At 41.2% G+C, this 22850-nt stretch overlaps 1 protein-coding gene across 7 annotated transcripts in view; it reads right to left on the reverse strand.

The window, feature by feature from the left end:
* The window catches only part of FTO (FTO alpha-ketoglutarate dependent dioxygenase), a 1516554-nt gene that overhangs the window by 1118336 nt on the left and 375368 nt on the right, over window positions 1–22850 (reverse strand). For all 7 annotated transcript variants that reach the window (XR_011199794.1, XM_069216312.1, XM_069216308.1 and 4 more), the window contains one exon: window positions 410–1031. Coding sequence is in view for 6 of the 7 variants with exons in the window: in XM_069216312.1 (XP_069072413.1) it covers window positions 410–1031 (622 nt within the window). In the remaining variant the exon portion in view is untranslated. The remainder of the gene's footprint in view (window positions 1–409; window positions 1032–22850) is intronic.

The following is a 22850-nucleotide window of genomic DNA, read 5'->3' on the forward strand; positions in this document are numbered from 1 at the left end:
CAAGAGTGAGAATGTGCACCTTTGGGAGCCAAGGGTCGGAATGCGAATTTGGGTTACTTGGCTCAGTAGTATTGATTATATTACAGCATGGTTTAAAGTCTACGTATAGTATTGCGAATCAGGCTAGCCGGAGTAAATTTACTGTAATGGAGTACACAATTCTTTTTTTTATAAATCTGTGGTAATGGGACATTGGAAAAGAGACTAAGATGCCATTAGAAAATTGAGAGAGGAATGAGATCACAGGACTTCTGAGCAAAGACTCGAATGTTCTCAAGTATTTCATCAGAGGAAAAACTAACCTGGCAGGCGAGTTTGCAGACACGGGGACAATGTAAAAGGCTTTAGGGATTTCAGAGGTTTAAAGAGAAGCAACAAAATAATCCCATACTTCATCTCTAATCCCTACCTTCGCAGCTGTAACTGTACACAGCCACTGTTGACCTCTCCACCAGGTTCTCGTCATGGTGCCAGCTGACGGCCATTTTCCCCATTCCGAAGTAAGGCTCTTCCTTCAGGTAGGACATTTGCCGGGGATCCATATAGTTGATCAAAGTTACATTAAAAGCATCTCTGTTGGTTGGACGGAGCCCATCATGCTTTTGCTTTTCAGTTTGCACGTGCTGTTCCCTATAACAAGCTGAATCCTGCTGAATGGTGGCCACCGGGGGCTCTGGGGTGTTCATGTTCTGTGTAGCTTGAATGGTTTCTGCATGTAAGTAATCATTCAGCTTGGTTAATGCCTGGCAAGCCCCCATCACTTCATCACTGCGGTACTTAACTTTATGGACTTCGTTAGGCCATGGTACGGCAAACAGACGGGTATTCAGGTATTTGTAGGTGCAGCCTGGCTGTCCAATCAGAAGGCGAGACACTGGAGTGAGCAGGTCTTTCCCTTTGATCCGAACCAGGTCTTGGAAGAAACATCCCTGCTCGAGTAAGCTTAGAAAGGCCTTCTGAGTGGCCTGGTGCACCTCACTGGGCACGATGTTGGCTTTTTTCACCAGCAGCTTTGTATATTTTGTCATGTGCTAATGAAAAGAAGAAAAAAACTGTTTAACACAATCACTGTTCAGAAACACAGGCATTTCAGATTTTAACGCATATCTTCATTTACAGCACAGAAACAATAATATCTGAAAGCGGGACTTATTTTATTACAGGACTTTAACTTGGGGATAAAATGATCCAATAACAATAAAAACAGATGTTTTTGCATTTTTTTCTGCTCAGTTCGCACGAGCCATTCCTAATGTGCCACGGTTTTTGCATGAAGTGATGCACTTTTACTGCAGCACTGATATGGAGCAACTAAATCACACATTGCAATTTTAGGGCTATACTCAAAAGGTACACAAATCCATATATATATGTAATTAGCTTATCACACCTAGTTACACGCCACTAAATTATCACCTTCTTGTACTGGTTCTAGTCAGCTACAAAATACAATGCACACCTAACAAATCCACCCACAAAGGGGCCCCAATTTCCATATACCATTTAAAAAAAGTATCAAGATCTATGTCAACAAATGGACTCATCACTTTTGCAGAGGCAGACTATTGGCAACACACGGCCCTCCTTTTCAATTGGCTCGCCATTTGGGGGAGTAATTTGACATCCGGAAATATCGACACTGCAGGACGAAGTATTTACTGGGTGCGGTATTACTTCCCCATTTTGCACCTCGAAATGAAAGGTAACATTTTACCAAATGTTTTGTCCTATTCCGACATCGGAAACACAGAATATTGCATTTTTTATGCACAAATTCTGCCTTGCACTGCCTGGTGAAGTTAACACAAAAAAGTGAAATCTAGGCACTGTTGTTTGGGTGTAACTCTTGCTCGCTTCTGAATCGAGACTACAGCAAGTATCAGAATTTAATCCTAAATGCATAAATGTCAAATACACTTCCAAACAATATGAAACAAGAACCTGCACCTTGATTAATTGATTTAAGATGGAACCCTGGATTTGCAGAACACTAGCAAAAGGCTTGGAACCATCCTTAGGGCATCACTGCGGGTTAACAACTACCATCAGTTAGATGCCCTGGAACCACATGGTGCCCTAAAGTGATGACTACTGACTTGGAGGAGGTTGCCCTATCAGACAGGGATACCACTAAGGGACCCCTGGCATAATTCCCCTCTCCCCACAGAACTATCACCCCAAGACAAAGCCTGCCCTCCAAATCATGCCTGCCCAATAGGCATGATACTTCATGGTGAGTCCTGACGCATCTGATAAGGAGTGGAAGGATCAGAGAAGTCTTTTGGTAGTGGTTGCCTCCATCCTGTTGAGAATGTCTCAAGATCTACTGCCTCTGAATCAGGCCACAATCTTACCGACAAACATAGAGGCCTGGAAAATCATCAATGGTAACTTGGATTTTATGTTTGAGGGACTCTAGGGTGGGGGCACTGAGATGCTGAGCACCCACTCATAACATTGGTGGAGGTCACATTTAGAATAAGTAAGAAAAAGTTCCTTGAGCTACTTTTCCTCTGACCGAATGTGTTGTGTTTTCAAAGACAGGCTTTGCATATAATTTGGAGAACATGACATCTTGAGAAATTTTTGAAATTTCCCATAACAAGATAAAGGCAAAATTCCCAAAATGACAACAGCATCATTTAAATTTCACTCGGCCTAAATATTTCCTATTTTTATTATTCAAATTTAACACAATTGAAAATCCCAAAAGCATTAGTTACTTGTAACAGGATAGTCAGTGCTTAATTTGTAAATAAAGAGGTGCTGGTGCTCAAAGCCCTTCTTTTAAACACGAGGGTGCTGTAATTAAATCTGCCAGCACTGAATACTGAGGAAGCGTAATCCTGAAGCCACCTTGGGCCTCTTCCATCCATTTACGGCCACCCCTGCCCCTTCAGCTCATCCTGCAACATTTTACTTTCTCCCTTTATGACGCTTTTTAGTTTTTTCTTCTTCCGTCTTTCCCATATGTGTCTTTTGCTCGCAGCAAATGCTTGAGGCAGAAGACTAAGCCCCGGCCCTCACAAATAAGTACCAGTGCTCAGCACAGGAAACAACAAGCACAAATTAAACACTGACGCTAGTCCAATGAATTACTGGTATGCTAAGACATTTACCGTCCCATCAAGTACATTGCCACTAATTTAGAGAGCTACACAGTGTGCTGAGAACTGATAAACACACATATTAGCCTTTGTGTGTAATATAACTGACAATAAAGCATTTTGTATGATACTTTTTTTTACCACATCTGACTAAGTAGGTAAACAGTTCACAGCATACAAGAAGCGTTCATCATTACCTATCGTGAAAGCTGGTAGAAAGTTGGTAAGTAAAAATGTGTATAAGAATGCAGTAATGCAGCAAAGCATGAATACAGTAATGGTGCTAGCTCCTGTGAGGACTCCGTGTTAGCTGCAAAATGCTAAAGTGAAAGAGCAATAGGAAATGTTATTTCTGTTATCTGGGTTCTCCTCTTTATTTAGCACTGTACACCCAAGATCACCTTTGCTACATTTAATGTCATGACCACAAATTATCCATAGTGTTTCAGAGCATCATGTTACTTTTACCTTTGATATTCAACTCTTCATTCCGTTTGACATCCTGTGCATTCTACTCAACAGGGCCCTTTACCCACTGAACTACTAACTTGTAATTGACCTCAACTGCTGGTCAGTAGTTGACTCCTAATGTTTCAACCCTATGTTCAGATGGACTGTGTTCTTTGTTCTGTTTAAGGTGATACAAGTGAAGTGCGTACCAAACGCCACACACGATTAGGTGCTACAAAAAAATAACATATAACATTTTGTGGTTACGCTTGAATATGTGACTATGGGAATATGAGGAAATACTTCTTTAGATGATAATCTTCAGTGTCTAGCACTGTCACACAACAAATTAGATGAACACGAGTACCCATTCCTATCATAAATAACAGCGCAGTCCCAAGTATAAGTATTACCAGGCAGAGTGTTATCTTAACCGATGAGTCACATCTCGCATGAGAGTGGGCAGGCTGAGTGAGTTGGAAAATGACAGTTTATGTTCAGCTCACATTAAAACGCTGAATTTTTCCCCTGCTATTTGCAGGTATCAACTTTGCTTTGTAGTTGCTTCGTAGTGGGGTAACCAACCGATTGGGGTACTCAGCACAGACTCTATGCTGCAATAAGTCTTCCTTGTGGAAGCTTTGCCCACCTTTGGTAATATTACCAATTGTGTTGCTAAACCACCCTCTGTTAAGTATACAAAAAAGTGATGGATGGGATGTTTTTTTTTTTTATGGAATCATTTTTTTATTTTATTGAGAGAGTTCCCTAAACATACACTGAAGCATTAAATTCAAAGAAATTCACAATCATTGTTAAAAATCGGGGATCATAAATCATAGATTCACATACATTACAATCAAAGACATAACACCCATCTGTCTCTGTAGAAAGCATAGCACGAAGAATTATCAGTGCACATGCCCAATGCAGTTTGGTTATTCCCCTCTTGACGGGATCAATCAACTATAACATTTGATTTCCTCACCCGAGACCCTCCCACAGCTTCAGAAATCTGTCATAGGGTCCAGATCTTAAAGCATATATCCTTTCAAGCTCCTTAATTTTGCCCACTTTAGACCACCATTGTGGAAACAACGACGGAACTGCTTCTGTGCGCAAGTTGTGCAGAATTAACGATCTGGCTATCAAGACAATAATGTAGAGGCATTTGCTTGCAAAGAGCTAATAATAATTTCAGACGAAAATCTGAATACCGCTATTTGAACATCTAACAACTGTTCCAATCCCAGCATACAAAAGCAATACCTTGCAATTTAATCCCAGAATAGCCTTATTTTGGAGCTGCCTCATATGACATGAGTCCAACCGCCAGCCTCCTCCAAAGAGCAGCAAAAGCATTTATTGGGAATTTGAGGATAGATTTTATGCAGGAAAGCTGCCGTTCTATACAAAAATTATTTAGTATTGAATTGTATGCGCCTAAGATTCGCACCTTCAGTAAGGTGTTAAACTTATTGATCTTATTCCAGGAGGGGGGGGGTGAGTTTGAAATCTTTTTTTAACCTGCCATCTCTCCCGAGATTTTGGATATAATGCATTAGCCTTCTGCTGTCTAAAAAGAGCAACCCAGCTGCTGCTAGACCTGCGAGTTCTAGATTCCAGCAATTCTTCAGCCAGATCTAAACTTGAGGCTATCATAATTGGATCAATTTCATTATTTTTTTTAAATGTCAAATTTGGATACAAGACCATTCCAGCACAGTTTTAAAATGTCTAATATTACTCTCTACTTCACTCCAGACCTGCCAGGATTCACATTGTATAAAATCCATAATTGTGCTTTAACCATTGCTTTCCCATTTAGAAATAATACTTTTATCAAGGAAGGGTCAATCCCCAATAAATATGTCTGCAGGATAAGTGACACCATTAATAACGGGCATATAGTAATGCTTGGATAATTGTGTTTTACGTTGTAAAAACCACTGTAAAATCTTATATCTAACTTTCTTGGGGGTTTTCGTAAGCCTGAGGAAATCAAAAATCTAGTTCTTGAAAAAGTCAAATCAAGAAAAAAATTGTTGCTTACATTTGCATTTGAGGAGTTACGGAATCTATAAGTAATATGTACAAAGTTTCCAAAATATTTTCCCTTAAATCTGGGAGACCAAGGCCCCCTTCTCTTATGGGATGATATAATGTATCCAGAGACAGTCTGGGGATTTTATTGGCCCAGAGGAAGGCAGAAAACATTCCCTCGAGCTCCGTAAAACAATTTCATCTGCAGAGCCAAAGTAAGGGCAGAAAATAGGAAATTACATAAAGGGAGGATAGACATGTGAATCAAAGCAACATTGCCTAGGATTGACAAAGGCATAGATTGGTCCATTTAGCAAACAATGTCTTAATTTAGCAATTATGGGGGGCATAGTTTCGCGTGTATAGATCGTTGATATTTACAAAGACAAACACCCCAAGGTAGTGCTTGGGATGTGCATTAATTAGTGGCCGCGAAACTCAGTGAGCCAAGCATCTAACGAGCAGTTGCAAAGTACAATCTCTGTTTTAGACTTGTTTATTTTAGAACCCCGAGCTCCTGATGTTCTTGAAAAATCTCAAAAACCTTTTTTTTGAGTTTCTATGTCAGGTTTTAAAAACAAGGTATGTCATCCGTACCCAGTTTAATACTAGTCATCCCACTTATTGGATGTGCCACTTCTGCGCAAGTGCGTATAGCTATTGCTAATGGTTCAATGAACAAGGCAAAGAGTAAAGGCAACAGAGGACAACTCCGCTGTGTACCACTGCCCACTTGGCTTGTGCCGACCTCAAGGGAGTTAATGATTATTTGTGCCGTCACACCCCTATAGAGGCGCATTACTGTCTGTATGAAGCTTGAGGGAAAACCAAACTCCCTGAGAATAATAAAAAGGACTCTCCCAGCAGACCAAATCGAAAGCCTTCTCGGCATCTAAAAACATGACCTGGGCTGATATTTTTTTTTGTAAAATAATCTAAAGCTTCAATTAAGAAATTTGTGTTGGTGAACAATTGCCTATCTGGCGCAAAGCCACACTGGTCAGCATGAACGAGAGGGCCCAGAATCCTGCGCATGCGATTTGCTAATAATTTAGCGAAAAATTTGTAGTCAACATTTAACAGGCTTATAGGTCTGTAAGAGTTAAAGTTTTCCTTATCTTTGCCCTTCTTTAGAAAGCTAACTACTACTGCTGAGCAAAAAGATGTCGGCACTTCACCACCTTCCAGGATTAAGTTTGCTAATTTTAATAATTTGGGATTTAACACTGTTGCTAATTTCTTGAAAAATTCAGCTTGTAAGCCATCTTCCCCAGGTTCTTTGCCATTGAGCAATGATTTCACCACCACCTCTATCTCTTCCAAAGAGAATTTGGCCACCAGAGCCTGAGCTTGACTTGGTTGTAGCTGGGGAATAGGAAGCTTACTTAAAAAGGACCTTAGTCGTGAGACGTCTACCTGCTGTTGCTTACTATAAACTTCTGTATAGCGTTTGAGGAAAGCATTTTGAATATCTGCAGGATCAGTTATAAAAGTGTGAGTGCCTATGTCGACAGAGATGTAACTCTATTTTGCAAAGTTCGCTCTCGTGCCTGCCGTGCGAGGAACCTGCCTATGTATTCTCTTTCCTCATATACCTGTTGAAGGTACGCAGAGTTGGCGACATATCCATATGTGTAATAGTAGTCTTGCATGCGACTTTTTGCCTGTCCAAGCGCCTCCTTATTGGCAGAACTTCTATTGTAAGAAACATTAATGCTTGTCAGATTCAGAGACCTCTCTAGCTCTGCACTCTATGCAGCTAAGCGTCTACGATTTGTGATTATTTTAGAGGTAATGTGGCTACAGATAGTTGCTTTAAAGGCCTCCCAGATATTCTCAGCCAGGACCGAATTTACATTAGCATTAGAATAATGTGTGATTTCAGCATTAATGTCTTTGCACCATTCTTCCTTTTCAAAGTTAACTCTGCTAAAAGACCACTTACCATCTGCCCTTTCTACCTTGATACCCGATACTTCCCTTTTTTTTTAATCAAAACATGATCGGAGAATCCAGTCTGAATATGCCCATTATTTTTTAATTGCAAGTTACCTGAACTAAGGGAATAATCCAATCTGGACGCAGAGTTATATTTAGCAGAATAACATGAAAAGTTCCGGGCATCTAAATGTTTATCTTGCCAGAGGTCTGTGAGATGAAGTGCTCTAAAATACTGAACTAAACAGCTAGCCGTACATGGCTTATTCTGGTTCTGCATCCATGACGGTGAATCCAGCTCAGGGTTTGGGAGGAAGTTAAAGTCACCCCCCAGAATTAAAAGGCCGGGATATTGAGTGGTGTCTGCCACAGTTCCGTCAGGGGCATTGGATCATCTGTGATGGGTGCATATATGGTCGCTATAGTAAGCCTAGTTTTGTTAATCAGTCCATTTACTAGCAGCCACCTGCCTTCGGTGTCAACCTGGGAAAACATAACCTGGAAAGGAAAATAACTATTATAATAAAGGGCCACACCTCTGCATGCAACACTTGCGTTTGACATACAACAGAACCCGGTCCTGTGTTTAAACACTTTATATAAATCATTACTTTTATCCCTAAAATGCGTCTTTTGAAGGAGCACGACACCCGGAGAGTGCCCCATGATCACAGCATCAATGGCCCGAGCTTTACGTTTATTATTGAGGTCGTTTGCATTGAATGTTACTATTCTTTTGTATTCCTTATGTGTCTCCATTGTATGTTCTAATACACTTGTTCCTAGGGTGTGCCTGGCGTAATTGAAAACTATATTTGGACTGTACCTTAAAAGCATATTTCCGAGCAAATAAAATGACCGAGTGACGTGGTAGCTAAGCGCATTTCTAATTCACCCAGGCATTATAAAGTGTTGTAAGTGCCTCAAGAGCCTAAGGCAGCTAGCTTTGTAATCAACACTCTGCGATACACGTACGGCAATTATCTCATACTTTCAGAACAAATAGTTTGTCTACCGTGTAGGTCTAAAAATAATGTAATATTTCCAGACTGAGCCATACCTAGGTTGAACAGTTTCTCCCTTCTGTAATGTGTGCATCACATCGAATTATACCACTATCCGACTCAGGTGAATATTTCCAACCTTTGTGCATTGCTGTGGCACTCTCCCTTTTTCCACCTTGTAGTGACACAGCTACCCATTGCCCAGCCCCATGCCAACCCAAAGGAAGAATCTCCCATATTTCCTCCCTTTCCCCTACAGGTCCATTGGGTGCCATTCTATTGCACCCTGCTGTGCTAAAAAAACACCAGCACCTAGGCCTGGAAAGTTTTCAAACCCGACCCCCTCCCACCCCCCCGAAAAACAAATACAGTCATCACTTTACTCCATTGCCCTATTTGTGCCCTGTTTATGATACTTGAAGAATTGCCTAGAAAGAATAGATAGTCAAATAAGTGTGATATCATGCATAACTAGCACAAAGTCATACACATATCTTTCTGCACAGTTATTGTGAGGTGCAAACCCTTTGTGATATTTCTGGGATGTTTTAGAAATACCCCTAAGGCACCCATCTATCAAACAGCCTTGCTGGCCAACTTCTAGAGAAGCACCTGGGCCTCACTAATATATCTGAACAGAAAAAAACTGGCCTTTTGCTAAAACCCCAAGTTTTGACTGTTGAAAAATAGTTGCTTGACCACCTCTAGCTTTAAGTGTGTCAATCATTTTAATGAAGTCTCTGTGCTTCTGTGCCGTAGCTGCTGACATGTCAGAGTAGAATCAAAAGGAGGGAACCTCAGGAGTTGAAAACGTTTTTTTATTTTTTATTTTAAATTGCCTTAGACAGAATGAGCTCCTTTAGGCGATAGTCAGCAAGATCGTGCATGGATACTTTGCTCTAGGGATTTTTCAAGCAGGGGCTCTATGAGCTCTTGTTATTGTTAAGTCCCCCGTAAGTTCTTGAATAGCCTGCTTCAAGAGAGATTCTACCCACTCTCTTGCTTGGGGACCTTCCTCCGCAACTCCCACTACACAAAGATTTGATTGTCTATTATAACTCTCCAGATCTTGCAGTTTATATTCCAGAGCAGCCTTACTTTTCTCAAATGCGTAACTTCATGCTGGATAGGCAGGACTTGGTCTTCTAGCATTGAAATGTGGCTTTCGGCCTCCTTTGACCTCTCTGGAATCAGAGCCATGGCTTCTATCTTGGACGACCTCTCGCAAACCATAGCTATCTCATGTGCCTGTGTGCTCTTCAAGTCCAAGATTTCAGTCAATATATTATCTAAAGTACTTTTCACAGATTTGGTGACTCTTTCTGCAGGATTGCATGTGTTTAATGTCTGTTGTTCAATCTGGAGTCCCACTTCGGGCGTGTCTTCTGTCGGCACAGTAGATACCGGCCCTGCCACCCCGCACGTCTGTGGTAGCCCTTCTTCAGCCTCTTCATCCGCCTCCTCCTCTGGACAGCCGCTCTGCATATTGTGAGGTGTCACCGGAGCTTCCACTTGAGGAGGGGGTCTGACTGACTGCTTTTGGCGGGGAGGGGATAGACTAAGTGGGGGTGGCCCTTCAGATAGATTGGCTAAATCTGCTGGTGTTGACTCTACGCCAGATGACTAATCCCACAGGCCTGTTGTCGGATATTTCCTCCTCACTGACCGCTGGGCTGTTAGGAGCTCCTAACCTCTCACCTTACAGAATTACCAATGATTGCGCATTCATTTTCTGAAGTCAGTCACAGTATGCTGTGGTCGCGGTGGGAGCTTTCCTCCTCTCCTGACCACCCTTGCGCTGTAATTTTGAAGCCGGGATCAGTTGGTTCAGTTCAGTTTCATTAACATTTGCTATTTTATGCTACAGGGTGAGCATGTTGTACTTAGATGAAAGATAAAGGCGCAGCCAGGCTCCTGGGTCTCCCAGTTGAAGGAGGTAATTCTGACGTTATCCGTATGAAGCTGTAAGGAAGCCGGTAATGCTTTTATGTTACCTGATCCTGAAGCCTCCTCTTGGCACTCCAATCCCACCAGGAGGCAAGCTACAACCCACCCCCAGCTCCCCAGAGCAGCACGCTTCTCAACTGTAGATCGATGGGAAGGAAGGTCTTCTGTATGCCACGGGAACGTTCTCAGATCTCCTCACAGCCACAGGTGACCTTGGGTCTGCTAAGTTCAGACTGCACCACATTGACAGAGTTTGCCATTCTGCGATACTACTGTCGCTTCTCTAAACGAGCATGCAGTGGTCGAACAGCAGTCAAGCAGTGCAGGGGGTCTCATTCCAGCGTCGCCTCCGTCACTTATTGCAGCGTGTTTGCCAATCAACGCAGGGTCTGTACAATGTCTATACAAGGGTGCAAACCAATACTTTCAGGGCCTGCAGTGCCAGGGGCTCACGCCGCATCTGTAGCCCATGCAGGAGCCAGGGTGGGTGGAGCGCACTAACAGATAGAAAAGTGGGCCGTCATCCGCCCTCATGGGAAGCTTGAATTAATCTCAGACACTGGTAATTACTGAGGCCGGATCCCAATCCATGGTTATTTTGTACACCATGGCACCCCAATTTAGACCCAGCTATATGCAAATCAGTCTTGACCCTGCTCCAATGGGAACAGTCCAGCCCAAACTGCCAAGCCATGTCCTCCCTTAACATAACCACAAACACCAGAGTGTACCTACCCAGCTTAAACTTTTCTTCTCCCACATGACAGCAGACTCATCAAGTTTAGAGGTGTATTCAGCCTCTTTTTCTTTTTGAATGTAAAATCAAAACAGCTTCCTTCTCTTAGTAGTATTTAGACCCAACCAGTCATTTTCTGAAGTTACTGTCCAAGAAATCACTACATATGGTCTCTCGTTGCTGACAGATGTGTCATAATATCAGCATGGAAACCTCCACCCCATTTAGATCATTTGACATGGTGGTGGCTTGGGAGGATATTTGGCTGGTGTGAAAGCAAATGGAAAAAAGGGAGTAAGATTTGAACCTGTTTCACAAGTGCAGGCTGCTGATGTCACATGCACATAAACCAGCAAATGGCTTGCCACCAATCATGGGCGGACCTCCTAAAGCATTTTCATGTAAGGTGATAACGTCACCTTGTGATTTTAATGTGGTGTGTACTTACTTGATTAAAGATAAGACCCACTAAAAAGTAGGATCTGGATTCATGCAGTCAGCTGAACAGAAAATCACATTTTTGCCCACATCTTACAAACACTTCTGTGTCACCTCAGTGGTTTTGCTCAAAACACACCACGGGACATTGACATGCCTTTGATAACATGTCCTTGAAAACTGCTCTTGCTCAAGCTGTACAGGAGGAGATGGGCAGGTCATATGTAGTGGGTATACTTCGCTATGAAATTCTGCTCTTCTCTCACTGGGAAACATTGGAATAGACCAAGACACAAGAGTAAATAAAAAAAGTATCCTGCTCTCTATGGATAATGTCATCAAGAATATTGCTTTCCACTGATCTCGCATCAATGTTCTGAAAATCTTTCAAACCTAGCAAAAGAATCTACATTTGCTGGCACAGCACATCTTTCATCAATGTGTTGAGTCAGCAAGAGAGGGAAATTTGGGCCAAGTGGAGTTCTTTTTTAAGCCAGACTCGGGCACCCATAATGGCAGTTAATACTATTAAGGCCGAATCACAAGGAAAGAGACGTATCAAAACAAAATATCACATTATTGTAGCCCAAGAAAAGGGCCTTGAGAGCACCGCCAGGGAACCAAATGCTAATTCGAACATCAAGCAGGTAACCCTTATAAGAAGTACTTCACAAGCGGAGAAAAACATCACATTTGGTGGCGCCCTGCAAAACGCATGTCAGTGAAGTAGACACATGTGTCAACAAGAACAGTTAGTTTTCCATTAAAATCTAAACGACTCCCAGTCTCCAAACAACAGAGGACAGAAAGTCACTAAATCTTCCAAGCAAAGTACCTCAAAGTAGAATTATGTATTTCAGTTGACTTTTTTTTTCCAATGAAGGAAGGAACGTGCTTGGGCTCAAAGCACATTTAAAGTACTCCCATCACAAATTATTGGTTCATAGCCGTAAAACACGTAACACAAAAACCAACCTAATTAAACATGCACTGGTGTTTCCAGTTCTCATGTTTTTCAGACTGATGATTGTGATTTTAAAATACTATACTATATTTAGTATAGAAGCAGATGTTCCCCGTATTTAATATTTATTTTTAGTTTACATTCTGAATGAAATTAGTGATCATAGCAAGCGGTATGTAGTCGTAAAATCAACTAGTTCTGCCCACCACTGGCCCACGGTGTGCTTCAGAGTTTAACATCAAGGGATGCCATGCATGAAGGCGCAGGTCCAATGCCCCTTTGGCCACATTACTCCCTCTACTGTTTGGAGAACGGGGGGGGATTTCGAAGTCCAGATTGGCATTAAGTTTGAGGTATCTATGCTACACAGCATGAATGCATAGGAGCATGAACCGCGCCTACTAATTTTAAAGTTTTAGGCACAGAACCTGCCGTCCAATGCTAATTCGGTTTTCAACAAGTGTTGATCGATTTGGATTTGTGCTGGTGACGGATAGGAAGGGCTCACTAACTGCCAAACCACAAGTTTCCCCCCTCCTTTCCTTCATATTTGTACGATTTGTGATACTACCTGAACTTTGTTGATGTAGAGAAGTTGTCAGTCAAGCAAATCCTTCGTCAACCAGCTAAAACTAAAGCAACATTGAGTAACACGCTCAGGGCTTAGCTCAAAGAAGGAGATATCTAATAAATATCTGAGTGTACCTTTTAGTGTAAAACACACAAAAACAAATACGAAATAAATAACCATGGCAATAAAATGTTCTTGTTGTGGAACAGAATTTACCAAATAAATAACTGCTTTGAAAGGATATTATGTCACTTTCACCGTACACTGGGTACTGACGAACAACAATAAAATACGTTCCTAAATGGAAAATATATTGCATTATTACAAATTAAAAATGTGAAACTGATAAACATGCTACATATCCGGCACACGGATCCTGCTTCTTCCTGGTAAGCATTGGTACCCTTCCATTAAACTTCGAGTCCTGTTAAGAAATATGGATCCACTCCCTTAGCAAAAAAGTGTGGGTACTTGGAGCCTGACGAAACCTGCCTATTTAAAGCACTCTTATTATATTTATGTACTTGGATGAAAGCATTTAAATGGCAAAATTCCAACCACTGAAGTTTGGCAGACACTGTGCAGAGTCACTCCTCACATATTGTATAAGGAGGAGGAAAAAGAAATCGTTGCAAGATCTTGGAAAAAGAACATTCTCTAAACACAAAGACTTTGCCAGAAGTAGGTTTGCCAACTAAGACAAACCGAAATATCATAAGTAGGCAAACCAAAAACGATGACCCCAAAAGAATTGTGGAACAAAGCCAAACTCAATGTCAATTGAGGCTATACATGCCCGGTGCGAGATAAAAAAGCGAAAAGGGAAGAATTGCAGGTCAGAATCTCATTACATCTGGGGTAGCAAAATTTAAGTTCCATAGAGAAAGTCATCTCTGTATATTAGCCACATAGACATTTTGTCGCACCCACAACGCTCATCAATCACTAGAAAACTCTTTTTTTATGTTGGTCCTAATTTTGTACACCAGATCCCCATTGGAAGCATCTGTCAGCATTCAATGACTACGTAAAATAATTGCAAGCAAACATGTCCTTTGTGAATAACCTTCTAGTGTCCCCATTGAGCTCCATAGGTGCACCCAACATATCTCATGGCCTTTCAGGCTTGTGTAACGTGCCCTTCTCTGCCTAAAGACACTGTTCCACACACCACTGCTCTGTGACCTCCCCAACAAGCAGGACAAAACTGGACCTCATGCCAAGATAGTCTCTGCTCTAGCACTGAAAAGACTGAATAGCTTGCTCCAGAAACGCATCATAGCCACAATGCCAGAGGCTTTCACTGACCATATTTGTGATTGTGTTCACCTGAAAACTATAATCTTACGCCTGGCAACTTTGATAAAGTCACTTACCAACTGGCTTTCCAGAGAACCTGTTCCTATTCCACGTGCTGTTAAAGAGAGGTGGTCAAACTCCGATTGTACCTTTCAACAGAACCAGCTGAACAATGCGAACTAATAACTTCTACAGTCATAGCAAAATGAAGTCCTAAACATCCCAAACACAATGCACTCAGGCTAGTCTATGAAAAATACCCATTACCTCTGACATCTGCACTCAAACTACTGGGCCATGTGGATTCACTGAGCAACCTATTACCCAAAAATAATTTCTAACCACCATTTTTGCTTTCCCAATGTCTTTGTATGCACAGGCACCAGAATTCACATGACCCTCTTATCTAATTACCTGGCCATCATATGAATATATACCCAAAACTATGGTCTTTGTCCCTCTGTCTTCTGGTTCAACATCATCCTCACATGGTCTGTGCTAATACCAGATCATAAGCAGGAAAGTTAACATCATATATGACATTCCTGATAACTGGCCAATTCCTTTTCATCACCTAGAAGCATTTACACATTCCCTCTGCTACACTGCTACCTCATCAGTCCCCACTAAATTATAACATGGTGGGCAGAAATAGAGCTAAACTGAAGGGCACAATTTAGCAGTGATCTGGTGAAAAGTGATCTCCAGTAAGAACATTTTGTTGGCCTACCTATGACTCCAAGCACCTCTTGATCAAATACGTTACCAGCCAGCCATCTTTCATGAACATATTTGTCTGTCACCCCAACCGAGGACAGGGCTAGATTCCCCACTAAGATTAATGATCTGGCTGAGAATCTTTTGAAACTATCTAGTTAAGCTTGCTTTTTGAGGGGGGATCATAAAATCACTGCTGAAGGTCCTTCCAAATCCATTGCTGGGGATGACTGAAAACCTTCCATGATTTCAACCAACTTAAATATGTTCATAAAGCTGTTCTCACCCTCGGCTTACCACTGTCATTAAACCAACAATTATTGCCAACCACTCCCTTGGGCTGTCCAGAACTTTATGCCCTTGCCTTTGACTGTTGAGCTTCAAGCTCTGCGCTCACACAAGGAGGCCTTGTCCTGGTTCATTAACCTGAGCACATGAATTTGAGTGCTTTCGTTCAAGCCTCCCATTTCATTGTTTTTTCTTTGTGCTCCATAAGAAATATGAGATTACCTGGAAGTTTTGGCCTTTCTTAAACACTGCAAACACAAGCAGAGATATCCTGAACGGTATGTGGCCTCCCAGCTGTGTACTAAACATTGCAGGACATTTCACCATCTGCACACCACCTAAGAAAAACTAGCACAGCAGAAGCAAGCAATGAAATGTCTGTAAAACGACCACAGGAGAAGGAGGGGAAAAGGGTGGGGGCTTCACATGAGGTCACCCACCCCATGAGTAAAAACAAAAAGAAAACGTAAGAGGCATACAGCGAAAACCCCAGTATACAATGCCAAGAAAGCAGGTAGAAGGCAGGCCACTAAGGCTAAAACGTATACCCTTTCCCACAATGCGGTGCCCCCTCAACAAATTTCTCTAGCCATGAAGAGTGAAGAGACACAGCACAAATAAATAAGGTAGAAAAAAACTCACCATACAAAAAACACCTGCAATAGCCTTTAATCATCATGAACTAGTAAATGGTTTAAACAATATCGGGGTCTTGAAGTGTCATGGAAGGGCCCTACAGGGGCATTGAAATAAATTGCAAATGGCACGAGAATGCACTACCTTCTGCACCTACAACAAAGAAAATAAGGCTAGGTAGCAAAGAACCACAAAAATGTGAATCCAATCCCGCATAAGGACATATCTCACTGTAACTTTTCAGCTTCTTTCTATGGGTAGCGCTTCAACAGAGGCCTCCACTTCAGCTCCATCTTAATAGCCTAAGTAAGATTTTACACATTTTTTCCACTGTAAAATTAAAATCCATCACTCAAAAGTCACATTATCCTCCCATCTTTAGATGGGCAATATTTTATTGAAACATCAGCTCCTACTTGGCTAATAAAGGATCTACTCCTCTTTAAGCAACTCCTTAGTGCATCACTCAATCAAGGAGAAGCCACGCAAAGCTGAAACATATTCCATCACACAAATACTTAAGAAGATTACTGCTGATCCAGAGAGTCTAGCAAACGTAAAGCTCATTATAAGCCTCACCTTTATGGTGTGGTGAATGCTCTTGAAGCAGCAATTACCTTTGGAAACTCCTCACACTTACGCTAAGCACAAATGTGTTTCCTAAACAATTAACACTCAGTCTTCAATCCTCTCAGTGCCAACACCTACTTAATGCTGCATCTTAGGATATCGCCATGGACTTAAATTACCTCAATGAATTGGATAACATGTCTTCTTTCCAACTACACGTCCAAGGAACCAAACAATCACCTCCATTTTTTTAGTGATCTTCTACAGGTCCTACATTCTAAGGGAATACCAGGCAGGCTTTAACATATATGCTTTCAACCTCAAATTAAAAGAAAACTGCCAGAAAGGACATGAGCTTGTGTACTGCCTCCTACACATAGCAAGTTGTATGAATCCCAACCACCACTGCCTGAAACAGCAAAGACTGAGATATGGTTATTTGGCCCAGATGTTTCACAGTCTGTCTTTAAAAGCAAACCTGCACTATCTCTGTTGTATGCCCCAACAGAGGTATTGCCCAATGCAGTGTTAACTTTTATGCTGACAGATATTATAAATCAAAAACATGCAACCACAAAGAGAACTATTTTATCTTCCAGTTCAAAAATATAAAGTAACTTCATATAAAAATAAAAAAAATCACTAGAAATAAGTTTGCTTCCCATTTGAGGTTGATGCACAGTACTGTTATTTCAACAGATCACTGGTTTATCCCCGATTGCAAGGTTTCAGAGTACCCTTCTAGACTTCAACCTGTGGAAGAAACATGAGTGGATATACAAGAGGGAAAAACAACTGACACTTCCACCACATCAAGGATTAAGGATATTCAGTAAGATAACTAAACTGCACCACAATTTTAACTTTAGCATCCCTGGTCAGGAACATCTTGGCAAGGTCATCAAAGAGGCCTACTGTTGTGGCACATGGCTGCTCACACTGCCCAGTTCCCTGCTCGTACGCTGAGTGTGTCTCGCTCTATCAGCATGGAGACATCCATTAGAATTATTGGAACTGAGCTGATGTTCTCCAATGGTTCCTTTTTTCGAAAACACTTCAATATGGCGATTATGTTTCTACATTGCATATTGGATATCAGTGTTGTTGGTTGTCTATTGATTGCATCGCCGACTCGCTTTTCATCGCAAGCCCTCGCATTATTGGCATCCTCTGGCCATTGTATGGCAGTCAGAACCTTTGTCCGTATTGTGAAAATACATCAATCACACTGAGGACACTGCCTAAAATGCCGACATGATGGTTTGAAAGCTAAGTGGTAAGGATTTTGTAGGATCCACAGAATAATATTTTAAAGTGTTAGCAAATAGACTGGTGAGCCTGCTTTTTCTAGGGGGCATTCAGTCCTTTTGATGTGTTCGCTGTTCCATGTTTTCTTTATGCTATGTAAGGATCCCTGCCATCCGATGAGACCTGTGAAAGAGACTCCCTAACGTGGGAACAGGACTTGAGCTCTATGAGCCCTCCACTCAATGGTAAGCATTTTTGTTTTAAAGGAATTCACTGCTGGGGAGTCAGTTATTAGTACTCTAGTTTGTCTGCCGTTGGTGAGGATATTCTCATTGGGACCATTGACAAGTGCACTATACTAACCCCACTTTGGAATTTTGATAAGGAAAGACATTAAACATTTACTCACACATGTTTTTGTGCACACGTACATAGCTGGAAAATATGCTTTCATGGTGTAATTTTTCTTTCAGCATGAACTTCACCATTATAAATGGCAATGGATAACATTTCACACAGTTTTCTATGTTCTTTTCTTTTTCCTGCTTTTTCTTTTCTTTATCTTCTTTTTTACATTACCCTGTTTTTTCTGGTTTCTCAAGCCAATAGGTACAAATAATTTCTCTATATTGTAGGAACTCAGTTGATGAACAATATAGTCTCTCCTGGGATGGCTATTTATACATGAATCATATGTGCCCTGAAGAAGGTGAGTGACCCTTTGCGGCCACTTTTCACCGAAACGCGTGTCAGCACTTTTGACCAGGACAAGGACAGCTCATTGGATTTTGTCTCCCTTTCATTACTTCTGTTGGAAATTATGGTAAATCAAGAATATTTCTCCATTAATTAACAAGAACATTTTTGTTGAGTATAAACATTATATAAAAAAATTGAGGACTTTTCAACAACAATACAGAACATCTTTCTTGGACATTTAAATGATGATCAATGATGATTTACAATTTAGTTAGATCAATTTATAGGGACAAGTCAGTCCCAACGAGGGAGTATCATATGCTTATTTTGTAAATGTTATGGCAATTTACTGTTCTATCCAGGCTATCATTTTATATGTTTTTTCTGTCCCCGGGGATATAGGAGTTTTTTGTATTATATAATTCCATTTAATAATCTTCATTAATGAACTTATCAATGGTTAAATAAATAAAAAAATCTTATAATCATGGTTTTGGTGAATAGAGATTTGTATTTGTTTCCTACACTTTTGGCTTGATGTTATTATGTGTTTATAGTTTGGAATTCTGTTACTTAGGAACCCAGGTCTGAAGGTGGGGTTGTTTTGGTTTGTTGCTTGCCTTCCCCTTCAGAGTTGTAGTAGTTGGGGAGCCCTTGTGTATTCAGATACCTGGGCATTCACATAACACACAGCGCAGAAGAATTTCTGGGGAAAAACCTGCCTCACCAGCTAGAAAGTTTCTGTGGAGACCTTGCCCACTGGCGAACCCTTCCGGTGTTCATCAATGTAACAAGCGTTACTCTTTAAAATTATGACGCTCCCCTGTCTCTTATATGTCCTGCGGAATACCCTATGTTGAGTGGTAAAAGACTTGTTCCACAAGATCAATGGCGCGTTGTGAATGCTCCTCTGGGATGGGGAGCTCCACACATCTCCCTAACTAAACTCCAACAGGGAGTGTTTAACTGTGGGTTGGGGGTCCCTGATGTACAGTTTTACTACAAGGCAGAGCAATTGGCCATAATTAATGAGTGGGTTTTCGCAGATACTGAAGAACCTGCATATCGAGTCGATAGGGAAGCCATGGGAAACAGGGGCTATCCTCCAATCTTATATGTCAGGAGATGGGAGAGTCGACTCCCGATGCATACACAGTCAGTGGTGAGGGCATGGAGAGAAGCCACCAGATTCCTGGATTGGGAAAAAACAAACACACAGATATGACCCCATTGTGGGATAGTGACCAATTAAACGAGGAGGGACACATGAAGGGCTTCTGCAAATGGAGCCTGCTGGGAATCAAACACCTCAGGGATGTCTGGAAGGGGGGGATATATATCCTTTGAGGATTTTCAAAGGGATTAGGATATGAGGGAATCGGAACGGTTTAAATATTTAAAACTAGGCCATGAGTTGTGATTCCATGTTACGGAAGGGGAATAACTCCCAGAATCGGCCCCTCTGGAAGACTGTTTACTGCTAGATCCCAAGCCAGACAAAGCTATTTCCTTGACATATAAAAAATTATTGAACAATTTCCCTGGCACTCTGCGTACACTGAGGGAAGGCTGGGAAGGTGATGTTTGGTGACTCGAGGACAAAGACTGGATAGAGGGGATTCAGAGTCCAAGAGTGATCGCAATAAGAGTCTGGTTCCGATTAATACAGCTCCAGATACTACATCGGGCATACTACTCTTGCACGTAATTACACCGATTGGGGCCATGCAGCTCTGCTCTCTGTGTTAGAGACTATGGAGAAATAGGGGCCCTTTTCCACATCCTATGGGCCCCTCCCATAATTCAAGAGTACTGGCGAAAAGTGTTGCACATAATGACTAGGGTTACCGGACACACAGTGCCGTTGGAAGCCCGATGGCATATCCTACATATAACTGGTGAGGAGGTGTGACTCGGGCACAAGAAGACCTGCTTAATGTTGGCAGTGGGGGCGGCAAAGAGGAACATAGCGAGATCATGGGGGAATAAACTGTTCCCAGAGGTCCAAGATTGGGAGAGGGACATGGATTGGTGAGCAAGTCATCTATAAAAGTCGAGGCTGTCTTAGGAAATATGAAAAGATTTGGAATTCATGGACAACTTACAGGGAAGGATGATGAGTGTTGAAGGGGACGGGTGGGGGCCCAAGGATCTTTAGTGCCTTCTAATTGTTTGGGGTCAAGGGTGAGATGGGATGGAGTGTAATGCAGATAATCATTGTTAGACAACAGCAGAAATGATGAGGAATGGTGCAGTGTTCTCCCTTTAAACTGTATTGACCTATCGGCTCATGATGATGTACATTCTGTGCAATGAGCAATGGTTAAATAAAAAGATTTATAAAAAAAAATTTGCAGCGAATTGTGAACTTGAGAATTTTACTGAGCAACGGATACATGACCAGTTAGTAGTTAGCTGTCACAAAAAGGCTATTCAAGAGAAACTTGAAATTTGAAGGGTTATCGCTCTCAAACGCGATTAATGCTTCTTCTATGATACAGTCTTCACAAGCTGAAGTGAAAATTTAATGAAAAAACCCAAAAGAGTCAATTTTAGCAGTAAACTACAGAATGGCAGTTATGACCTCTAAGGTAAATTACAAAGAGGGTTTTAACACCAAACAACAAAGTTTGCACTTGCTATCATTGTGGATCTCCCCATCATGGAGCAAACTTCAAATTATGTCCAGCAGTAGAAAAAAATTGCAATTTATATGGTTCGGTGGGACACTTTGCTAAAAAAATGCATAGAAAGAACATTTCTAGTAAATAAAATTGCTGTCTATAAAAAAGAGGATCTATTACAAACAAGCTTGACAGATTTGGTGCTCAGTATTAATTTAACAAATGACGTTACCTGTGAAAATCCCACTGCTCACATGGGCATAGGGAATAAATAAGTCAGATTGTTAATGGATTTAGGAGCCAGAGTTACTGTTATCACTTATGATACATTTGAACAGATATGTAAAGATCAGCCACTGGAAGATCCTGACATCAAAACAGAAACTTTAAAGGGGTCGACAATCAATCTTAATGGATATTTTGGCTCCACGATTAGTTTTCAGAATGTGTGTTTGTCTGGTAAAATCTATGTTACCTTCAAAGGAAAGAATATCTTAGGTTGGGTACATCAAGCTATGCTACATTGTCCTTTTACCAGGCAAAGTAATGTAATTTTCTGAACTTTCACTCAAAACTTTAGGACGACGTAACAACAGTAGTATTAATTCCATGCATGTTACTTATAGTAATAGCAATTTCGGTACACAACTTCAACAAATGCTTAAGAAATATGATTTTGTGTTTAAAAATAAGCTAGGAATGTTAAAAACAAATTTGAATTGAATAATAAACTTAAGGAAAATGTCACACCTGTTAAGCATAAGTTAAGGAGTGTTCATTTAAGTATTAGAAGTGAACTGTCGAAAGCTGTAAAAAGTTTGCAAGATCAAGGTATAATTGAACCAGATATGATTCTGCAAATGATTTATTATTTCTGTGAACGACATTTCATTATGTGCCTCTGTCCATGGCTAAGAAGAACAGTACATGATAATCCAGCTAGCCCTGCTACCACAAGAGTACGTAAACAGTCTGACACTCAGTCACATGACCACATCAGGCCTATTCCATAAAACAGAAATATGTTTCTTATTAAAAGACTGTACAGGCCAAAGGAAACAGGGAGGTCATTCTGGCCAGGATATCCATCCACGCTGCATGCTATTTCATTGTGGACTTCAGCCCTGTGTCTACAACCAGCTAAGGAGACGGCAGGCAGACCCCTATTTGCCAGGTAATGGGGGTGGGTGCTCCTCTCATGGAATACGTATGGACAGACTGGGCTATCACCGATATGCTCTCGCTTAGGGGTTTAGGTAGGAGATAATGTGTATATATATATATATATATATATATATATATTAGGTCTCATTGCCTCAATAATTGCAGCTCATATATTTTTTATTGTAGATTGCAGTCTTTTCAATAAATGTATTGAAAACCTTCCTGCAGCTTTTCTTTTGTAAATGTGTGTGTATAAGACCTTTTGCTAACGAAAGAAAGGGGTGAGATTTGTCAAGCACAACTTCCCCTGAGAGGTCACAGAATGTCGTGTCAGGCTGCATTAGGCAATACCTATGTTGGGGCATATAACAGGGATAGTGCAGGTGGGCTTTTAAAGACAGATTGTG

The sequence above is a fragment of the Pleurodeles waltl genome, chromosome 12 (assembly GCF_031143425.1).
Source record: "Pleurodeles waltl isolate 20211129_DDA chromosome 12, aPleWal1.hap1.20221129, whole genome shotgun sequence".
NCBI classification, from domain to species: Eukaryota; Metazoa; Chordata; class Amphibia; order Caudata; family Salamandridae; genus Pleurodeles; species Pleurodeles waltl.